The sequence below is a fragment of the Monodelphis domestica genome, chromosome 1 (genome assembly GCF_027887165.1).
Source record: "Monodelphis domestica isolate mMonDom1 chromosome 1, mMonDom1.pri, whole genome shotgun sequence".
In the NCBI taxonomy this organism is placed as follows: Eukaryota; Metazoa; Chordata; class Mammalia; order Didelphimorphia; family Didelphidae; genus Monodelphis; species Monodelphis domestica.
In genome coordinates, this window is record NC_077227.1 from 234,817,356 (window position 1) to 234,836,095 (window position 18,740).

At 37.0% G+C, this 18,740-nt stretch overlaps 1 protein-coding gene across 1 annotated transcript in view; it reads left to right on the forward strand.

Annotated features, from left to right (window-relative positions):
• Positions 1 to 18,740, forward strand: part of LOC100019541 (galactocerebrosidase-like) — a 101,069-nt gene that overhangs the window by 44,833 nt on the left and 37,496 nt on the right. Inside the window, exons 8-13 of the mRNA XM_007472678.3 lie at positions 3,188 to 3,343; positions 3,770 to 3,894; positions 8,122 to 8,249; positions 14,492 to 14,581; positions 16,966 to 17,052; positions 18,542 to 18,683. Coding sequence (XP_007472740.1) covers positions 3,188 to 3,343; positions 3,770 to 3,894; positions 8,122 to 8,249; positions 14,492 to 14,581; positions 16,966 to 17,052; positions 18,542 to 18,683 — 728 coding nt within the window. The remainder of the gene's footprint in view (positions 1 to 3,187; positions 3,344 to 3,769; positions 3,895 to 8,121; positions 8,250 to 14,491; positions 14,582 to 16,965; positions 17,053 to 18,541; positions 18,684 to 18,740) is intronic.

The following is an 18,740-nucleotide window of genomic DNA, read 5'->3' on the forward strand; positions in this document are numbered from 1 at the left end:
TGAATAGCAAAGCTTAGGGTCCTTCTAGCACTCCTGACCTCACTTTCATTGCCCACTGTGGATCTGAATCCCATAATGGGAGTAGAAGAGATGGGAATAACTACAGCTAGAAGACCTCATGGCAGGTGACCACTGTTCCTTTTGGCTTTGGATATGATGGATTCAGGTCTTTCTGTTGGCAGAGGCCATCACGTGTTTAAATACACTTGAACCCTTATCACAAATGATACTTTATTGGTACAGTCACTTTAGTCCATAGACTTGGAAAACTTCTTAACTTGGGTAGTTAAAATTAGCATTTAAAAATCTTTTTAAACTTTGCATACACTACAATTAAAATGGAAATTTCTATAGTACCCTTTTACCTGCTGAAGAGCTTTATAAAATAGCTTGAACCTTTAAAAAAAGGACATTCATGTTAATGATGAATATGGTTTAGCTAGAAGTTATTTAAATGGAGATGAAAGTGTTATTATAATTTCATCTCTAAGTTACTTTAGATGTAATGTGAACTAGAGGCTAGTCCATCTTTGAAACATTGGGTAAACAACAACAAAAATAACCTTTAAGTGCTAACTCTTAAGAGGTACTAAGTGCTGGGAAAGAGAAACCAGCTTATTTTTCTCTTTCAAAGAAATAACAGGCATTCTGTTACTAGTTACTTATTTGGGATATCTAGTGTTAGGTGGGAGTAGAAATGCAGAATTAAATAAGATATGGTACCTGCCATCCAGGATTGTCCAGACTCACAAATACTTGACTCTTAGCAATCCAATATAGCAGTGGTTATACCTTTCTTCCCACTTATACCCTCTGATCTGGGATCCTTAATAATTTAGGTGGTAGGGCCCCACTGGCATTCTGCTAAAGCAAACTGACTCCTTCTAAAAAGAATGTTTTAAATGCCTAAAGTAAAAGATAAATATATTGAAGTAGCATTAAAATATTAAAAAAAAAACACAAACTCATGAACCCCAAGTTAAGAACTCTTCTTCTAGCCTTTAGATAGATCTGGACTAGAAACTGTTTGATTATTTTTTCCTTCTGACTCCTGACTCAACTGTCCCCAGTTCTTGAAACTGACTTTTTTTTTTTATCTCTGCTCTTGAAACCTTTCCTCCTAGATGCTGCTTAGATGTCTTCTCCTTCTGAGGTATTTCCTGATCCCCCTCTCCCTTTTCTCTCCCTCAAGATTTCCCAGCGTATTTAATCTTAATTTGCTTTTTGTTTAGATTACACTCTAGGGACTATGTCATTTTTTTTAGCCTTATGTTACCAGTGGTAGCCTGGTCCCTTACATGTAACAGTTGATTAATAGTTGTTAAAGTAAATTGATTTCATAAAAGCACAGCATTAATTAAAATATAACTATAGGATGAACTTAGATTCATAGATACAATAGGTCTCAAGTGAATGTCCATGCAGCCTAAAAGCAATGTTGCTTTTATGTACTTTTTTTACAAAGTTTCCATTAAAATCAAAATGAAAATTTGGCCTTTAATTTTTAATTTTCTTTCTTTTATTCCAATAAGAAATCTATACATCTTTTCTTTCTTTCTTTTTTTTTTAAACCTTACCCTCTGTCTTAGAATCAATACTGCATATTGGTTCTAAGGCAGAAGAATGGTAAGGGCTAGACAATGGGGGTCAAGTGACTTGCCCAGGGTCATACAGGTAGAAAGTATCTGAGGCTAGATTTGAACCCACGACCTCCCTTCTCTGGGCCTGGTTCTCGATCCACTGAGCCACCCAGCTGTCCCACACATAAGTTTTCTAAGGTTACATGACTCATGTTGTCTCCTTCCCCTCTTCTCTCTGTTCTCCTATAGTTGAAAAGCAATTTCATTAGGTTTTGCATGAATTATCACTCAAAACCTATTTCCATATGGCTCATTTTTAGAATAATCTTTTAAAACCAAAACCCCATAATCATATACCCAAATACACAAGTGATGGATCATATGTTTTCTTCTGCATTTCTACTCCAACAGTTCTTTTCCTAGATATGGATAGCAGTCTTTTCATAAGTCCCTCAGAATTGTACTGGATCATTGTATTGTTATTGGTAGCAGTCTATTACATTTGATTGTCCCAGAATGTTTCAGTTATTGCATATAATATTCTCCTGGTTCTACTTATTTCACTCTGCATCAGTTAATTTAGGTCCTTCCAGTTCTTATAGAAATCTACTATTTCATCATTTCTTATCACATAATAGTATTCCATCACCAACATATACCACAATTTGTTCAGCCATTCCCCATTTGAGGGATACAACCTCAGTTTCCAATCTTTTCTACCACAAAAAGTGCAACTGTAAATATTTTTGTGCAAACAGGTCAATCTCCATTTTAAAAAAATCTCTTTGGGATACAGACTTAGTAGTGGTATTGCTGGATCAAAAGGCTTGTGCTTTTAAAAAGCCCTTTGGAGGGGGCAGCTGGGTGGCTCAGTGGATTGAGAGCCAAGCCTAGAGACGGGAGGTCCTAGGTTCAAATCTAGCCTCAGACACTTCCCAGCTGTGTGACCCTGGGCAAGTCACTTGACCCCCATTGCCTAGCCCTTACCACTCTTCTGCCTTGGAGCCAATACACAGTATTGACTCCAAGAAGGTAAGGGTTTAAAAAAAAAAAAGCCCTTTGGGCATAGTTCCAAATTGCCTTCCAGAATGGTTGCATCAATTCACAGCTCCACTAGCAAAGCATTAGTGTCCTAAATTTGCCACATCACCTCCAGTATTTATTATTTTACTTTACTGTCATATTTGCCAATCTGCTGAGTGTGAGGTATAGGTATCTCAGAATTGTTTTGATTTGCATTTCTCTAATCAGGAGGGGTTTAGAACATTTTTCATATGATTATTGCCTATTCACATCCCTTGATCATTTGTCATTTGGGGAATGAAGTTTGGCATTTTATTAAAGGATTAGGCCTCAGCTGTAGGAAATATTTGGCTTTCTGAATCTCTGGAATGACTCCTTCTCCAAGAGTCCTGAATAGCTGAAATTTTACCTTATTTTAGTTAAGCCATTTTAGTTCTATATATGTGTGTATGCTTATTTACAATTCTTAATCAAAATTTTCATCATTGTTTTGAAATATCTAAAAAAATGTAAATAGCTATGAAATGAATAGCTCTTAATACTTCTGAAAGACTTTGCTCATCTTCTCTCATTTTTTGTCTTAGGGTTCATTATCCTGGAACCCATACTCTACAGGATGCTTTGAAGACCAACAAAGCAATCTGGTCTACTGAAGATTGCAGCATTTTTAATCATGAAGACGGTGGAGGCTTCTGGGCTCGCATCTTGAATCAGAATTATGTGAATGGCCAAATGACTTCGTGAGTACCTTTTTACAGCAGTCCATTGAAATAATATATAGGGATGTGTTGGAATCAGCTCAAATGTTTGGGAGAGTTGATTGTTAAAATGTTCATTGTGATTGTTTATGACTTGGAAACTGCCTAATGCTATAAGTCAGGGCTTGATTTATTCTTTTCTTGATTGTCTAGACTTAGAAGCTCAAAAGTAGAAAATATAAAACAAAATATAATTATTGTCTAGTGAGAAGTATCAGAAGTAAGGGAAGAAGATTATTTTTGCCTAGATTTTTTGACAATTTCCAACTTTTTTTGGAAAGAAGTTTGTATAAGTGTTTTCAAATCTTTGGTTGGGATTTTGGTTGGGAAAGTTTAAGGTTCTACACATTTAAATTGTATCATAAAGTCATTTTGGTCTTTCTCATCTGCCAAACCAATTTTTTTCAGCACAATTGCTTGGAACTTAGTGTCTAGCTATTATCCACAACTACTCTTTGAGAGAGATGGGCTGCTGACTGCTAAAGAGCCTTGGAGTGGGCATTATGCTGTAGAGGCTCCTATTTGGATTACAGGTATATATCAGATTACTCCCAGTAATTCTCTTTCAAAGAGATACAATGAGATGTAATTAGAATAAACTTAAATACCTTTCATTTTCAGGCTTTTATGTAATGCTTTTGAGAAGAATTATTTTTATTATTGTATCATTTGATTATTAATATCAATGTGTAATATTCTTTTTTTCTGTTTTAAAGGCCATCCTGGCAGTTATTTAAAGAAAAATCCTTCCCTTCCCCTCCCCAAGCAGTTCTTGGAATGTCATTGTATTCCCACCATCATGGCATATTTGCTTTTAACTGGGTTGTTTGAGGCTTCACACTGTGAACCCTGTAAACTCTGTTTATTACCTTGTAAACAGAACTAACTTGGGCTTTTCCTGGTTACCAAAAGTGGCTCAGATACCATTATCCCCATCATGAAGATTTGGGACTAATTGGACCATGAAGGAGAAACTGACTAGAATGAATTAATTTTTTCCTGCTAAAGTTGCCAGAGGTCAGTTTTCTTGGTGGATACCCGTGTTCTGAGGCATAATGCCCTGAGCTCACAGGACCCTCGATTAAAGATGTCTTTTTCTTTATATGTAAGTTTCAAGACTTGTTTCAAGACTGCACAGTATTTTCAGTCAATTAAAGTAGTCCTGGGAAGGGGGGACAGCCAGATGGCTCAGTGGATTGAGAGCCAGGCCCAGAGACTAGAGGGTCTAGGTTCTTATCTGGCTGTAGACACATCCTAGTTGGGCAAGTCACTTAACTCCCATTGCCTAGCCCTTTCAGCTCTTCTGTCTTGGAACCAATACACAGTATTGATTCTAAGATGAAAGGTAAGGGTTTAAAAAAAATTGCCTTGTGGGAAGCCATAGCTTAGGGTTGCAATCCTGTTGTGTGGAGTGGAATTTTGGGGAGCTTGCACCCTGAGAAATCACTCTAATGAGCAGACAGGAGACTTAGATTAGATTCTGGCAGAGAAAAAGTGTCTTTATTTGGAGAAAACAGATGATAGCGGAGAAGGATGGGGAATGGGAGGAGGGGAAGGGAAGGAAAAAGAATTCTGCCCATAGAAGGTGCTTGCTCAGGGCAAAAATATCCTCTCTCCTTCTATGTACAATCAGTCTTTTATAATAGTCCAAACACAAGACTCTCCTCCTTTTCTCTGTCTAATCCCATGGATGGGGGTTGGGGTTGTGATGTTTCTAATCTTGAGTGCATGATTTTTCTTATTATGTACCCCTAAAGACCTCCATGATCAAAAAGTCTATAACTCTCTTGGGATTTTCAGCTTGGGATAGTAAAGATACAGTTGAAATTCCCTGTTTTCTCCTCCATAGCTTATCTTGCTCCTCTTTCTAGAGTTGGAATTTTTCTTAGGCTACAGGTTTTTCTTCTCAAGGTTTTTGGAAGTAGGTCAGGAAGACTAAAAATTTTATGGGGCGGGGTGGGTCAGTTTTATTTTAAGGAATACTAATACTAAGGGGTCTTGAGAATTGAGTTACAAGCCAAATACTATTCTGAGAATTACATACTGAATCTCCTTTGAGCCTCCTATAGGATGAGTAAGGCCACATACACACCAAATTTGGTTACCATTAATATCATTTTGTTTGAATCCCTTTTTTAAAGCATTAAGAGCAGTTTGAAATTAAAGTAAGTTTTTCTTTTAGGTTCATAACTATGTTCTTTTGACTCCAGAGATTATCTATGTGTTAATTCAAAATGGTTCACCTTTTATAAAGGAGGAAAAACTTAATAAAAACTAAGTTCTCAGTAGAAGCAATGTTGAAGTTGAAAATGGAAAAGCTCATTAGTTGAATGACATAAAATTCTTTGAAGTTATAGAATAACAGGAGTTGAGTTTTAAGCTACAAATTAGATTAAGGTCTAGGAATAATCTAGTAAGATCAGTTATATCTTATTCTCTGATTAATTTGAAGGCCAGTTTATTTCTGGACATTATATTTTAAGTGAACAGAACTAGGGTTTTTAAAAACTAGTTAAATACTATACAAGTTAAAGTTTTGTAATTCATTATTTCCATATTAAATTGCAATAGTTATGAAACATAGTGTGGTAACTTTACTTTGATCTTAGAGAGGAAACCCCTTAATAATTAGATTCAACAAATTTTCTTTAAGCACCAACAATGATCCAAGAAGAAATGAAAAATAACCTTTTTACTGAAGAATTTTATATTATATATACAGTTCTTACACAGAAAAACACAAGTAGCATAAATTCCAGGAGAGAATATTAACAACCAAAGGGTTCAGGAAAATTTTTTCAAAAGATGGCACCTGTGCTGATCCTTGAAGGAAGTAAGAAATTTAAGGGGCATAAGTGAGAAGAAAATACATTCCAGGCAGAGGGAACAGTCTCTGAAAAGGTTGGAGGTGGTGATAGAGCTGAGTTAAGATAACAGAAAGTAGGTCCAGATTGATTGGCTGATTGATTTATAGAATGGTTGAAAGAGTAAATTGAAATGTCTGGAAATGGTGGTGTCTGGATGGAGCTAGACATCCTGATTGGATGAGGAGAGATGGCATGTGCCTGAAAGGGAAAAATTCTAGAGTATTCCAAGGTTATAAACTTGGTTGCCACTTTGAATTAACACCCAGATAATCTCTGAAGAAGTCAATAAAAAGAATGTATTTGTGAATCTAATTCACTAAAAAGGAAAGTTTGAAGAAGGAATAGACTTAGGGGAGAGAGATAATGAATATCATTGTAAACACAATGAATTTGTGATGTTTATGGGACTTTGGGATGGAGATGTCAGAGTGAATAGGCATGGATACATACATATATATATATATATATATATATATATATATATATATATATATATATATATATATAATCTGGATACATATGTGGCCTGTGGCTGATACAGTGGATAGAGCACCTAGCTTGAAATTAGGAAGACTCATTTTCCTCAGTTCAAATCCAGCCTCAGACTAGCTGTGTGATCTTGGGTGAGTCACTTAATCCTGTTGGTCTTAGTTTCCTCTCTGTTAAATGAGCTGGACAAGAAAATGCCAAATGTCCAGAAAACTCCAAATGGAGTCATGAAGAATTGAACAACCCATAAGTAACAGAACAATAACATACATAGAAATTCATCTGCACAGAAATCATTAATACTTTTCAAGAGGGAGAGAGTGCTCATGTATTTCATCTTTTGTCTCATTTGTACCACCACTCCTCTCAGTGGTTTTGGCTACCTCCTGGGCCCCTTGGTTGGTCACTCCTCTCTCTAAAGATAGGTCTTTTCAATTCTTTGACATCAAAAATAATTTCTGCCTCTTCTCTAATGGATATACAAATTTCGCATAATATTCATGGGAAGGTGTTCCAACCATGGTTACTCTTTTCTATAGACCCCTCTCCTTCTCAGTCCACACTAAATACATTACCCTCATTTTCCAACCTTCAGATTGGGGCTGAGTGCAGTTAAAACACAGCAGAAGACAGGTTCAGAATGGGTCTTTGCTACAGATTACCACTTGTGTAATGTTGGGCAAATCACTTAACTTTTATTGTTCTTAGTTTCCTTATCTTTAAAAGAAAGGGATTGGTTCAGGCGGCCCTTCCTGGACTTAAATCAGATATACTTAATAGCAATGTGATCCTTGTCTATATCTTTTCCTAATTTGAGTTTAACTTTTCTTATAACCAAAAAGAGAATAATTAAAGCTTTTTATTTTTTATTAAGCACCTTCTCTATAACTTTGTTGGGCACTAGGGATACAAAACTGGACTTTGCTCTTTTGCTTTGAAACATAGACTGTTGGCCTCTCTCCCAGAGATCCAGGCCCTGGAGTGAATGTATCTGGGACTGGCTAGGTGAAGTGTCTTGAGAGGAGCAATTGTAAGCAATTGATAAAGTAGTAAGGATTCATGGCAAAAATCTAACCGAGATAAATTGCTAATCAATTTTGTTTACCAAAATGGAAGAAGATTTTTTAAAAACCCTTACTTTCTGCCCTAGTGTCATTTCTGAGACAGAAGGTCAACAAGGGCTAGGTAATTGGAGTTAGGGGATGTGCACAGGGTCACACAGGTGGAAGGTGTCTGAGGCCAGATTTGAACCCAGGTCCTCCTGACTGTTGGCTTAGTGCTCTATCAATTGGGCAACCTAGCTACCCCAAAAGAGATGTGGATTTGATAGGTGATTGATGGTTTGATGCTCTTTATGTTTTTTGAAACAAACCTTGAGTTCTTGTTCTTTCTGCCTTTCCACAGCTCATACCACTCAATTTGCTCAACCAGGGTGGCGGTACCTGAAAACAGTTGGCCATTTATTTAATGGTGGAAGTTGTGTAGCTCTTACAGATGGCTTAGGTAACCTCACTGTTATCATTGAAACCATGGTAAGATTTCTAAAGCTCATTTAATTAACTGATTGCAAGAAAGATTAGTAATTATTGAATGAAGTATTTTTGTTCTATAACTTTATTTCCCAGAGCATTTGAACCAGTTCTAGAATAGTTTTCTTTATTTTCTTCTCTTTCCTTAGGCTTTTCCTTAGGCTAAGTTGATCCCAGTGATGTGTTTTGAATATATTCTTTCCTGCCCCATAGTTCAGTCTATGTCCTTAACATCTTCCTGGAATGTTCTTCCTCTCCACTAACTTACATTCTACCTCTCCTTTTAATAACCAGCTTATATTTTGCCTGTTGTGTGAAGTGTTCTGTGACTGTTCCCACCCTACATGGGTGACAATCTTCTCTACTTCCTTAATATTTCCTATTTATGACTCATGAGATGGAATGTCATGCATGAGGAACAGCAAAGAGACTGGATCTTAGAGTATGTTAGGGAAATAAATATAAGGTGTAAGATCTGATGAGGCAACGTGGAAAGGCAAATTGTGAGGGGTTTTGAAAGCCAAACAAAAGACTGAATATTTGTTGCTGGAGGTGATAGGAAGCTTCTGGAGCTGACTGATTAGGATGGGCCAGAGGTTTAGGAAGATCCCTTTCACAGCTGAGTGATGGAAAGATTAGAGGGGGTGGGGGGGAGAGACATGAAGCAAGGAGACCAGTCAGGAGGTTATTGCAGAAATTCAGGTGTGAAGCAATAATGCATTAGGATAAGGGCAGTGTCAGAAGAGAGAAGGATGTGTGTGGGTGAGATGTTACAAGGGTCCAATTGACAGACCATATATTGGATGGGACAGGAGATGTTAGAGAGAGAGGCTTGGTAATATATTTTATACTGCTTGTTGTATCAGGATCACAGACTCGCACACACCCAGATGTAGGAGGGAATTCAGAGGGTGTAAGGTGTGACATATAATTCATCTGCTGCTTTTCAATTTCCTCTTGACATCTCTTCCTCTCCCTCCCAGCAGAGTAGAACAAATGTAGGTGACCATAGGTTTGTTCTATTTAATAGTCCTGGAGCCAAGATGGTGGTTTAGTTGTATGAAAGCTGAAACTGCTCTGACAATCCTATTCAACAATCCTTTGAGTACTTGAAAGGAGATATGTTTCTCCATGCCAAACATTCTAAGTTTTTCCTTTTTTTAATTTCAGTCCCCTATGACATGGCTTTTAGTACTTTACCTTCCTCTTTGCCTTTCTTTGAACCCTCTGGTTTCTCGGTGTCCTTACTTGAATATGGCATTGTGAAGTGAATATATAATACTCCATGTGTGATCTAACATGGATAAAGAACAGAACAATTTTCACTTTCCTTGTTCTGGACAAGGGATTTTCTTACTTTCAAGAACAGAAACCATTCTTACTTTCCTTGTTTTCCTCCTAATGCCAGTTAGTGTAGTTATCACTTCACATTATTGATTCATTTTGAGCTCAGATACTAAGAACTTTATTGAATATCAATTGCATATTGATTAATCTGTCCCCTTCCCTTTGCCCCTGATATTTTCTAGGTAAACTTTTATCTAGCTACATCTTCCCTATTCTATAACATTTGAATGAGAAAAAGCAAGAGAGAAGGTATGCAAAAGACAGAGGCTTGGGTTTTTATTATATGATCCTTGAGAGCTTGCAAATCCTGGACAAATCTGTAAATTTGTCTGCCTTGCTCATCGAGTCTGCCTTTCTTTATTGGAAGGATTGGTGTGCTGTATTCAGAAAATGTTGGCACTTTGGTCCTATAAGGAGTCAATGATCCAGCAGATGCCATTAACAGCCCCCTTACTCAGTATATACTGGGGAATACAAAGAGAAGACCCCCCTTTCGTCCCCACTTTGACTGGGGTTGCTGATTTTAATAACCCTACATCACAGGAAGACTTAACCCAAAGATTATCTGGTATTTCTTTTGGAATTTCGAAGATAGACATCATTTCCTCCTCTATGTCCACTGAATCTAAGATAAGCAATGGAAAGACTTTCAAAGAATCCTCTGGGAGATGCAGCAAAATCTACCCAGAGGGATTACAGTGGATTGTTGCCCCCAGCCTACAAAGCAAATCCCTTTAAGGTTTGCTGGGCAACCTGGTATGAGAAGGAACACATGATCAACAGACAAGGGACCCAAATAGACCATTTTTGGTTGCAATTTTGATACTCTCTTTGACTTTCCTGTGGCAGCTATTCCATTGCACCAACCACCCTGCAATCCTCACAAGGAGTATGCAATACTGATCTTGTAGCCCCAGTGTCAATAAGTACATCATAAACTTCATTCCTTACTGTTATTGAAACATGGAGTTCTATTACATTTGAAGGTAAAAAAGTTTTTATCACTGGGGCTACTATAATTTGATCAGTATCCATCTTCTGAAAATCCTAGCTACTCTCTTCATTTGCATTCACTTCATTGCATTCCCAGGACTTAGTATCATTCCCAAAACTTGCTACAGCTTGTGCTTACATTATTGCTCACAGTATCACTCTCTTCTTTAGATTTATTATTCACATGCTCACTATTCTTTCTTTGTTCTTGAGCTTCCCTGCCCTTTTGGGGGGGTGTACCTTTTAAGTTGAATACAGCAAGAGGGTTCCTTGGCTCTGTCTTGTTGTTAGGTTTGATTTTCAGTCCCCTAGGAGCATTTAGTTTGTAATCGGTGAGGAAGGGTTTTCAGAGGTCTGAACTTTCACTGCCTTTATGATGCCATCTTGACCTCTCTTTGTTCTTCCTCTGTTTCTTGTATTGTTAGTGTTTCTCCCACTGTTGCTACTATATCATTTTCCTTCATACTTTCTACAATATTATCCTGTACTGATATATTGTTGTCACTGTTCCCATTTTCTATATCACTTTCCATTGAGATTCTCATTCCTACATCAGGCAGGGTAAACCCTTCATAATTGACCTGCTCCCTTTTGAGATCCATTTCCTGCCATTTGGGAATATTTGGGATGAGCACCATTTTTTTAATAAACTCTTGCATAGTTTATAAATCTGGTGCCTGACTCGATGATTGACCACACGCATGAGTACAGCATTGTCCCTGTTCCTGCCTTTGATTCTGGGAATACTTCTTGTATGTTGGCCTGTTTTGTTTCCATCCCCCATTTGCATATCTAGTGTTGTTGTTCTGGTTTGTTAACTGTGATCTAAACCTGCATTCTCTTAAAAAATGGCCTGGCCTATGGCATAGGAAACACCTAGGCTTACTTGATCTTTGCTGTCTAGTGGCATAATCTTGTCTTGGCTTATAAGATCTCAGAGTAGCCATAGTTTTTACTTCCTCAATCCCTTTTTCTTTAAGTTTCTTATTTGCTTCCTTTAGTTGATTTCTCAATTCTTGCCCCAAATCATCTTTCTCCTCAGATCTTTTCTCTTTATCAGCCATTTACACACAAACAGCTATTTTCCTAAGGTCTTCTAACCCCATACTCTCCCATGTTGGGCATTGGAGTCTAAAATAATTCCTAACTGGAATACAAGTACCCTTTACAAATTACCTTCTTATATGTACCAAATTCTGCTCTGTCAATATGTTTGGCATTTTCCACATTTCTATCAAGAAAATTCGATGGATTCTTTGCAGGTTCCTGCCTATGTTTTTCAAATTTAGACCAGGTATCAGGCCTTTTTGTGTGGATTTTCATAGCTTCTAGAAGAGATTGCCTAGTTTGCCCCAATAAATGGAAATTCTCTACAGAATTCAATTCCAAGTGCTGATTACTTGAGGGTCATGATGTTAAATCTGGGTTAGAAATGGTTTCATTTATAAATTGCTCCTTCTCTCTCATAGTAAATAATTCACTAAGCAAGATTTCAGTGTCTTCAAAGCTTGGATCATAAAGTTTAATTGCCTGGTGTAGGAATAAGCTTGACACAGAAAGGGACGAATGTAAGCAAGTTTGAAGGACAGGAGTGTGACATTTGGAAGGAGCAAAGAGGCTTGTGGGAAATAGAACAAAGGAGTGAGTCTTGGCTCTTGGGACTCGGGAGGAGATGGAAGACTGAGACCTGAGCTCCGGACCCAACCCTGGGATACCTGAGTGTTTCCCAATTTATCTGTTGTACCGAAGGATCAGAAAACATTCCTGAGTTCACCCAAATATCTATCAAAGGAGCAGAGTGACCATCATCTGCTGTGTGAGGGGCATTCAACCCTGAAACCTCATGGGGGTCACCCCAACACCTGTCCTGACCTGTACCTTCCCAAGAAAGACATTAGTGACCTGCCTTTAGATTAGTTGAACAGATAGTTTAGAGGAAAGGAGGAAGAACACAGAAGCCACAGCTGTTCGGCTCAGCTGAGCAGAGAAGACACCAACTGCCTGTGTGTCACTTAGGGTATCCTAATCCCTCCATCCTAACCTTCCTTGTTCCTGTTTAATAAACTACCACTTCTGTGAAAACGCAGTCAGAAAAGGATTTTTCTTTTAGAGGATTAGGAAGAGGAACAAAAATAGAAAAAGGGCATTGGGGAAAGACTATCTAGTAAGCTTTTGTCTCATCAAATCCAAAGCTAAAGGTCATTCAGTCTTCCCCAACAAGGAATGTGTCCAGGAGAGACTTCTAGGGCTCTAGGCATTATACAAAGCCCTGGGGAAAAGTCTATACCTTACCCATAGAAGGCCCTTACATGGATATTGGTCCCCGTCCATCCCTGTTCACAACATTATCACAAGGATACCCCTTTTGAATCTTTTAGTGAGTCAGAGGGAGAGCTAAGCAGACTTTTACTCACTACTGTTCATCTCTATCATACACCCTTGGTATCTTTCTCTCACATCATTACTCCCTTTAGTTTCATCCTCAATGATTTCTACCTAATACCACTTGAATTCTTTGATACTTTTGTGGGGTTCTTCAAAGTATCTAGTCATTCTCTTTCTCATGGAATCCACATCATTAGCCATGAATGGCTTACGTGTCTTAAGATGTACAATTCCCATATCTGGTTGCAAATAGGTAACTTCTTTCAGTGGCAATAGGGAAGCAGCAGCTGTGTTTGCTTCCTTAGTTCCCTGCTCTACTACTGGTTTTGGTTGGGAATTATCACTTTGCTAAGTGGAGATATTTTGTTGTTTGCCTCAGTTTCTCCATGTAACTTCTTTTAAGTTTTCTGCATTTGCTCAACAGCATCCTTTAATGTCAGACATTAAAGGACACTAGTGTCTTTAAGTCTTTATCCTTGTGGGCTACAGTTTTATGAGCAGTAAGCCTCATTAATGTATTCCTGATACTAGAGTAGGTTTGGTACATGGTACACAGTAGAAAGAATACCACCAGAAAATATGATAGTATCCTATTGAGGGTCAGTTTTAACACCTTCACATTTCCATAGATATTCATTAAAAAGTATAATGCTTCAGGTATTTCTACCATCAGCAGTTTGTAAGCTAGTAGGAAGCACTGGAAGAAGAGTGGCAACACTCCCATTATCATTAATATCTTGTTACTTTTAGTCATTTTTAAGCCTGTCACTCTAATCCACCCTCCATTCAGCCAGTAGAGTAACTTTCCTAACTCATGTCTGATCATGTCACTCCCCTACTTAATAAACTCCTGTGGCTCCCTATTGCTTCTAGGCAATATTCTGTTTGGTGGTCAAAACCTTAAATATCTAGCCCCCTCCTAACTCTTCAGTCTTCTGACATGTTCCTCTCCAATATGTACTCCTCTATCCTCTGCTGATTATTTCTTGTTTATCCTGTGTATAATTGGCATTGCATATATTTGTTTGCATGTTGTCTCCCCCATTAGATTGTAAGCTCCTTGAGGGCAGGGACTATCTTTTGCAGGTTTTTGTATCCCTATTGCTTATTACAGTGCCTGGCATATAGCAGATACTTAACAAATTTTTATAGACTGACTAGTTCAACAAAAATAACCAGCTGGTTATCTGAGTTTGACAGCAAATGTCCTATTTCACATTCAGCTCTCTACCTTTTCTAGGCCTGGAGAAAGGGATATTTTCCTCTCTTCTTTGGGACCAAAGCTTATTAATTATATTAGACAACATCTAATTTTAGTGTTTTTGTTCTTTCCATTTAATGTTTTCTATAAAATGAAACTTGCACAATAGTGACAAGATCAAGTGTAATAATGTATATAAAATGTAAATCTTCAAGTGCCATGCAAATATTAGTACTATTCTATTTAATTAAAAATTTTTTTTTAATTAGAGATGTCTAGTCAAGTTAGATTTTATTTGAAATTGTTTGATTTTTTTTAGAGTCATCAGTATTCACAATGCCATAAGACAAATGTTTCTTTTTATCAAGTGTCTGAACAAGTGATCACTTTCTTTCTTCAGGGAACATTTGTAAGTACTGAAATCTTTGTTTCATGAAGCCCTTAATCAACCCTTATCTTTGATAACTTGCCTTCAAGAAACTCCCTTGTCCTTGTTCCTACCTGAACAATAAACCATTAAGCAACCCATGGAACATCCTAGATGGGACTAAATACCTTTTTTGTCTCTTTAGTTTCTCATATTATAGCTGGGGGCTCCCAGGTATTATAGGATCTGGCTACAACCTCTTTAGCAAGTGTCTCATAACTATTCTGTTGTTCCTCCTTCCTTCTGCTCTGTAAGGTGTGTGTGTGTGTATATATATATATATATATATATTTCAAATTCTTTAGTTTGCAGAAATTTCCATTATTGGTATCTTTTCCCAGGCAATGTTCCCAGAGTAGTGGCTCTGCATGGAGGGCTTACATGGAGGTCAATGAGCTTTGTCTCCCTTGTCTTGATTAATGATGCATTCTATTTTAACTCCATTGGTAGGTTGAGTTTTTTCAGGTTGGTAGTAAATCTACATGTAGTAACTGGACAACTATGCCAGATATCATTCGTTATTTCTTGTTTGCTAATATTAATCATCTTATAGAGAACCTTGGCATAGAAACTATTTTATAATTCCAGAAGAATTGCAAGGTCATGTGCTTTCCAGTTTTTTTTTCATTAATTGCTTAAGATGAACCTTTTCATTAAAGATCCTGAGAACTTTGTATATAGTGAGACAAGATTATTGCAGTTTTTATACAGTGTTGCATTTGCAAAAGGGAATTCTTTATTCTCTTTTTCTATTTTGAGTTAACAAAGGGAACTCTTTATTCTCTTTGCCTATTTTGAGTTAACACTTGGTTAAAACTAACTTAAGTACCCCTACTTAGTGCCTCACCAGACACTAAGTCAGAGTATTCCTAAGTCATTTGCTAAAGTGGGTGACAACTCAATTAGTCAGGAAATTGTGAATCTTTTGGATAAGAGTTTATACCTCCAGAGGATGAGAAGTTGATCCCACAAGACACTGCCCCCACCCTGGGCAGTGCTAGATTATTTGAAAGCTGTGATTGGCCCCTGTGAAGAGGCGAAGGGACAAGAAGTCAGTATAAAAGCCCTGAATTTCTGGGGCTAGAGGTCGACTTCAGGAGTTTCCTTGACAAGTTGTCATCTTCAGCTCCAACTGCCTCTTGGAGGGAACTTGGGTGAGTGAATAGCTAGCTTTCCTTTCCTAACTTCTGGAGAGAGATTAATTCTGGTCAAGGGTTAACAAGTTGTGCTGGGCTGAGTCGAGCACCAGAACAATAGTTAGTTGTGATAGGTTATATATCTTCTCTACCCTTTTTTTGCATTTATCAACGTTCACTCTCTCCACCTATTTTGTAAATAAAAACTATTGAAAGTCATTTTGACTTGAGCTATATTTTAAATCAGCAACCACCATATTATTTATAATTTTCATATATTTTAGTCAAACCGTTAATTTTAATTCCCTACACATTAAAGACTGAAGACAGTGTTTCTCAGACTCTGACTTTCTATGTGACCATATGTAACATTTTGGAACTGAGCTTTTTTTTTTTTCATGGGCATTCTAACAAGGTACTACTTAATCTTATTCTAGTTTTTTTTCCTAAATGATGTATTTATTTATATATTTCAAACCTGTTTTTCTGAATTCTCTTTGCATATGTTGCTATTAAAATGAAATAGTGTGAAGGAGGAGGTTAGAAAGATAACAGGGAATAACACCATTGTTGGATTTCATAACTTCATATTTTGGCATTAGTATGCCAGCTGGTAGAAGCTATCCCTTGGCTAATCAGAATTTAAAAAGAGTTCATGCTAAATAAGATAGCTAGAATTTAATATTATTCTATAGAAAGCTACTCTTATAGGTTAGCAACATTTGCATAAAATAATAGCTTCTAGTCCTTCCCCAAGTTTTTTTCCGATCTTATAGAAAGGAAAAACTATTCAGTTTCTACCAATAACACATTCATACTGATTTAAGTTAGCTCTCTTTCAGCATTGTTGCCAAATCATGTTGCTTTATTTGCAAAAGCCCTGAAAGACTAACATCAAATTCTAAGCACCCTAAATGAAGTCTAGCATTTCAATGGTTGTCAACCGTCTATGTAATACTGATGAAAAATGGTTACATCATATCTTACTTTTTACAATTGCTGCTTTGACTCTGCCTTCCAAGGATCAGTGATGTCTTTTTCTGCAGTTGGGGAAGAGTCTTGTGGAGAAAATAAAATCTTAAGTTTTCTTCTCAAAGTTGAGGGTGGCTGGTAAAGTTAGCATGTTTGGTAAATTTAGTTACCTTTTGTTATCATTTATTTTAGAAATTCTAAGACTGGTCTAGACTAAGGAAAACCCTTACCCTTTTTCTAATAATTTTCTCTTCCCAGAAAGAATTAACAATGCTACAGGTATGGTATTCAAAACTTGGAAAAAAACCTTGGAATGAAATATTTCAACAGCTACCTCCTCTAAAGGTAGGAATTAGTGACATTTTATAGAAAATAAAACTCTTTTCAAGACAAAATAGTACTCTTAGACAATAGCTTTCGGTTCTGTCCATTCTGAGCAAACAGACCATTTCATTTTCATCTCACCTACTTTCTGTGTTGATGAAATCTGAATCTTAGTTATTAGTATTAGACACTGTCCTGCATGTAAAATATCATGCATATAATCTTTGACATAGTGTGGCCCTGGAATCAAGTTGGTAATGTGAATTGTCATGAAACAAATTATTTTTCCATGATATCAATATTTGTGTCTAGTTGTGAACTAGAAATTTGGTGTGAAAGCATAGCTGTGACCAATAATTTATCACAAAAGCAAAATTAAGAAAACTTTAAAATAATAAATTTTGCTCCAGGTCTTATAAAATGGACATAAATTATGTGCATTTATTCTGAAAAGGGGGCTCAGTGTACTCTAAAATATACATATAGCTCATAAAAATATGACTATCATAAATCTTATCTAAAACTTATATGCTAACTATAATTAGTATAAAATATTTAAATAAACACATTCTCAGTGAACAATAGCATTTTATGGTCCTTTCTCCCTTTGTGGAGTCATAAAGATAGATATGGTTATAAAATAAGTAGAAGAGACAGGCCCTGGAGGGAGAAGGAAGAAAAAGGAGGGAAGGGGACAGAAAGAGAGTGAGTGAGAGAAAGGGAAAGGGGAAGAAGGTAGGAATGGGAAGAGAGAGGGAGGGGGAGAGAAAGAAAGTGAAAGGGAGAGATAGAGGGTGTATAGGAGGGAAGGGGAAGAAAGGAGGGAAGGAAGGATATATAATATAAAGAGAAAGAGTGAGGATAAGGAAAAGGGGAGAGAGGGAAGGAAAAAGAGGGAGAGAGAAAATATATGTAAATATATACATATATAGAGAAAGAGAGAACATATATAGAGAGAACACATGTTTAGAGAATATATATAGAGGGAGTGAGACTTTATGCATTAAAAGTGTGTGTGTGTGTGTGTGTGTGTGTGTGTGTGTGTGTGTATGGAGGTAGAGAGAAATGAATGAGAACACTGACAGTATTGTACCAAAAAAAAAGAAAACCAGATTTTGTCTCAGAATATCTTGGTTGGACTTTGGCCAAATCACTTCCCCATTATGAGCTTGACAAAACAGTTGAAAGATATTTTTTAACCATGTCCTTATATAGTTATTGTGAGTAAAGGGCTTTATGATTTGTTACTCTCATTGAATTCACAGCTACTTCCTTCTCCTTCCTTGAGGCAGGCTTCTCTTGTCCACTCTGAAAAATAACTTGTGTCCAATCTCATCTGTGCTTTTCACAGATCCTCTAGGGAGAGAAGCACTACAATCTTCCATGATAACCTGTTTGATTCTCACAATTACTTAGGAAGTTCTCACTGAAGTTCTCCCAGTGACTCCAGTAACCTGTCCACACAGGATCCCCTTTTATATTTCACTATTATTTTCACTTTTTCTTTCAGATTAATGGAGCATTCTCATTAAGATTGGATTTGGATGAAGTGTATACTTTAACAACCATCACTACAGGTCAAAAGGGCAGTCATCCTACTCCTCCAGAATCACGGCCATTTCCATCTAACTTTGAAGATAATTTCAATGTTGGTAAGTGTTGTATTTTTTAAAGCATCTTAACATAGACTTATTTTAGAATTGTGTCAG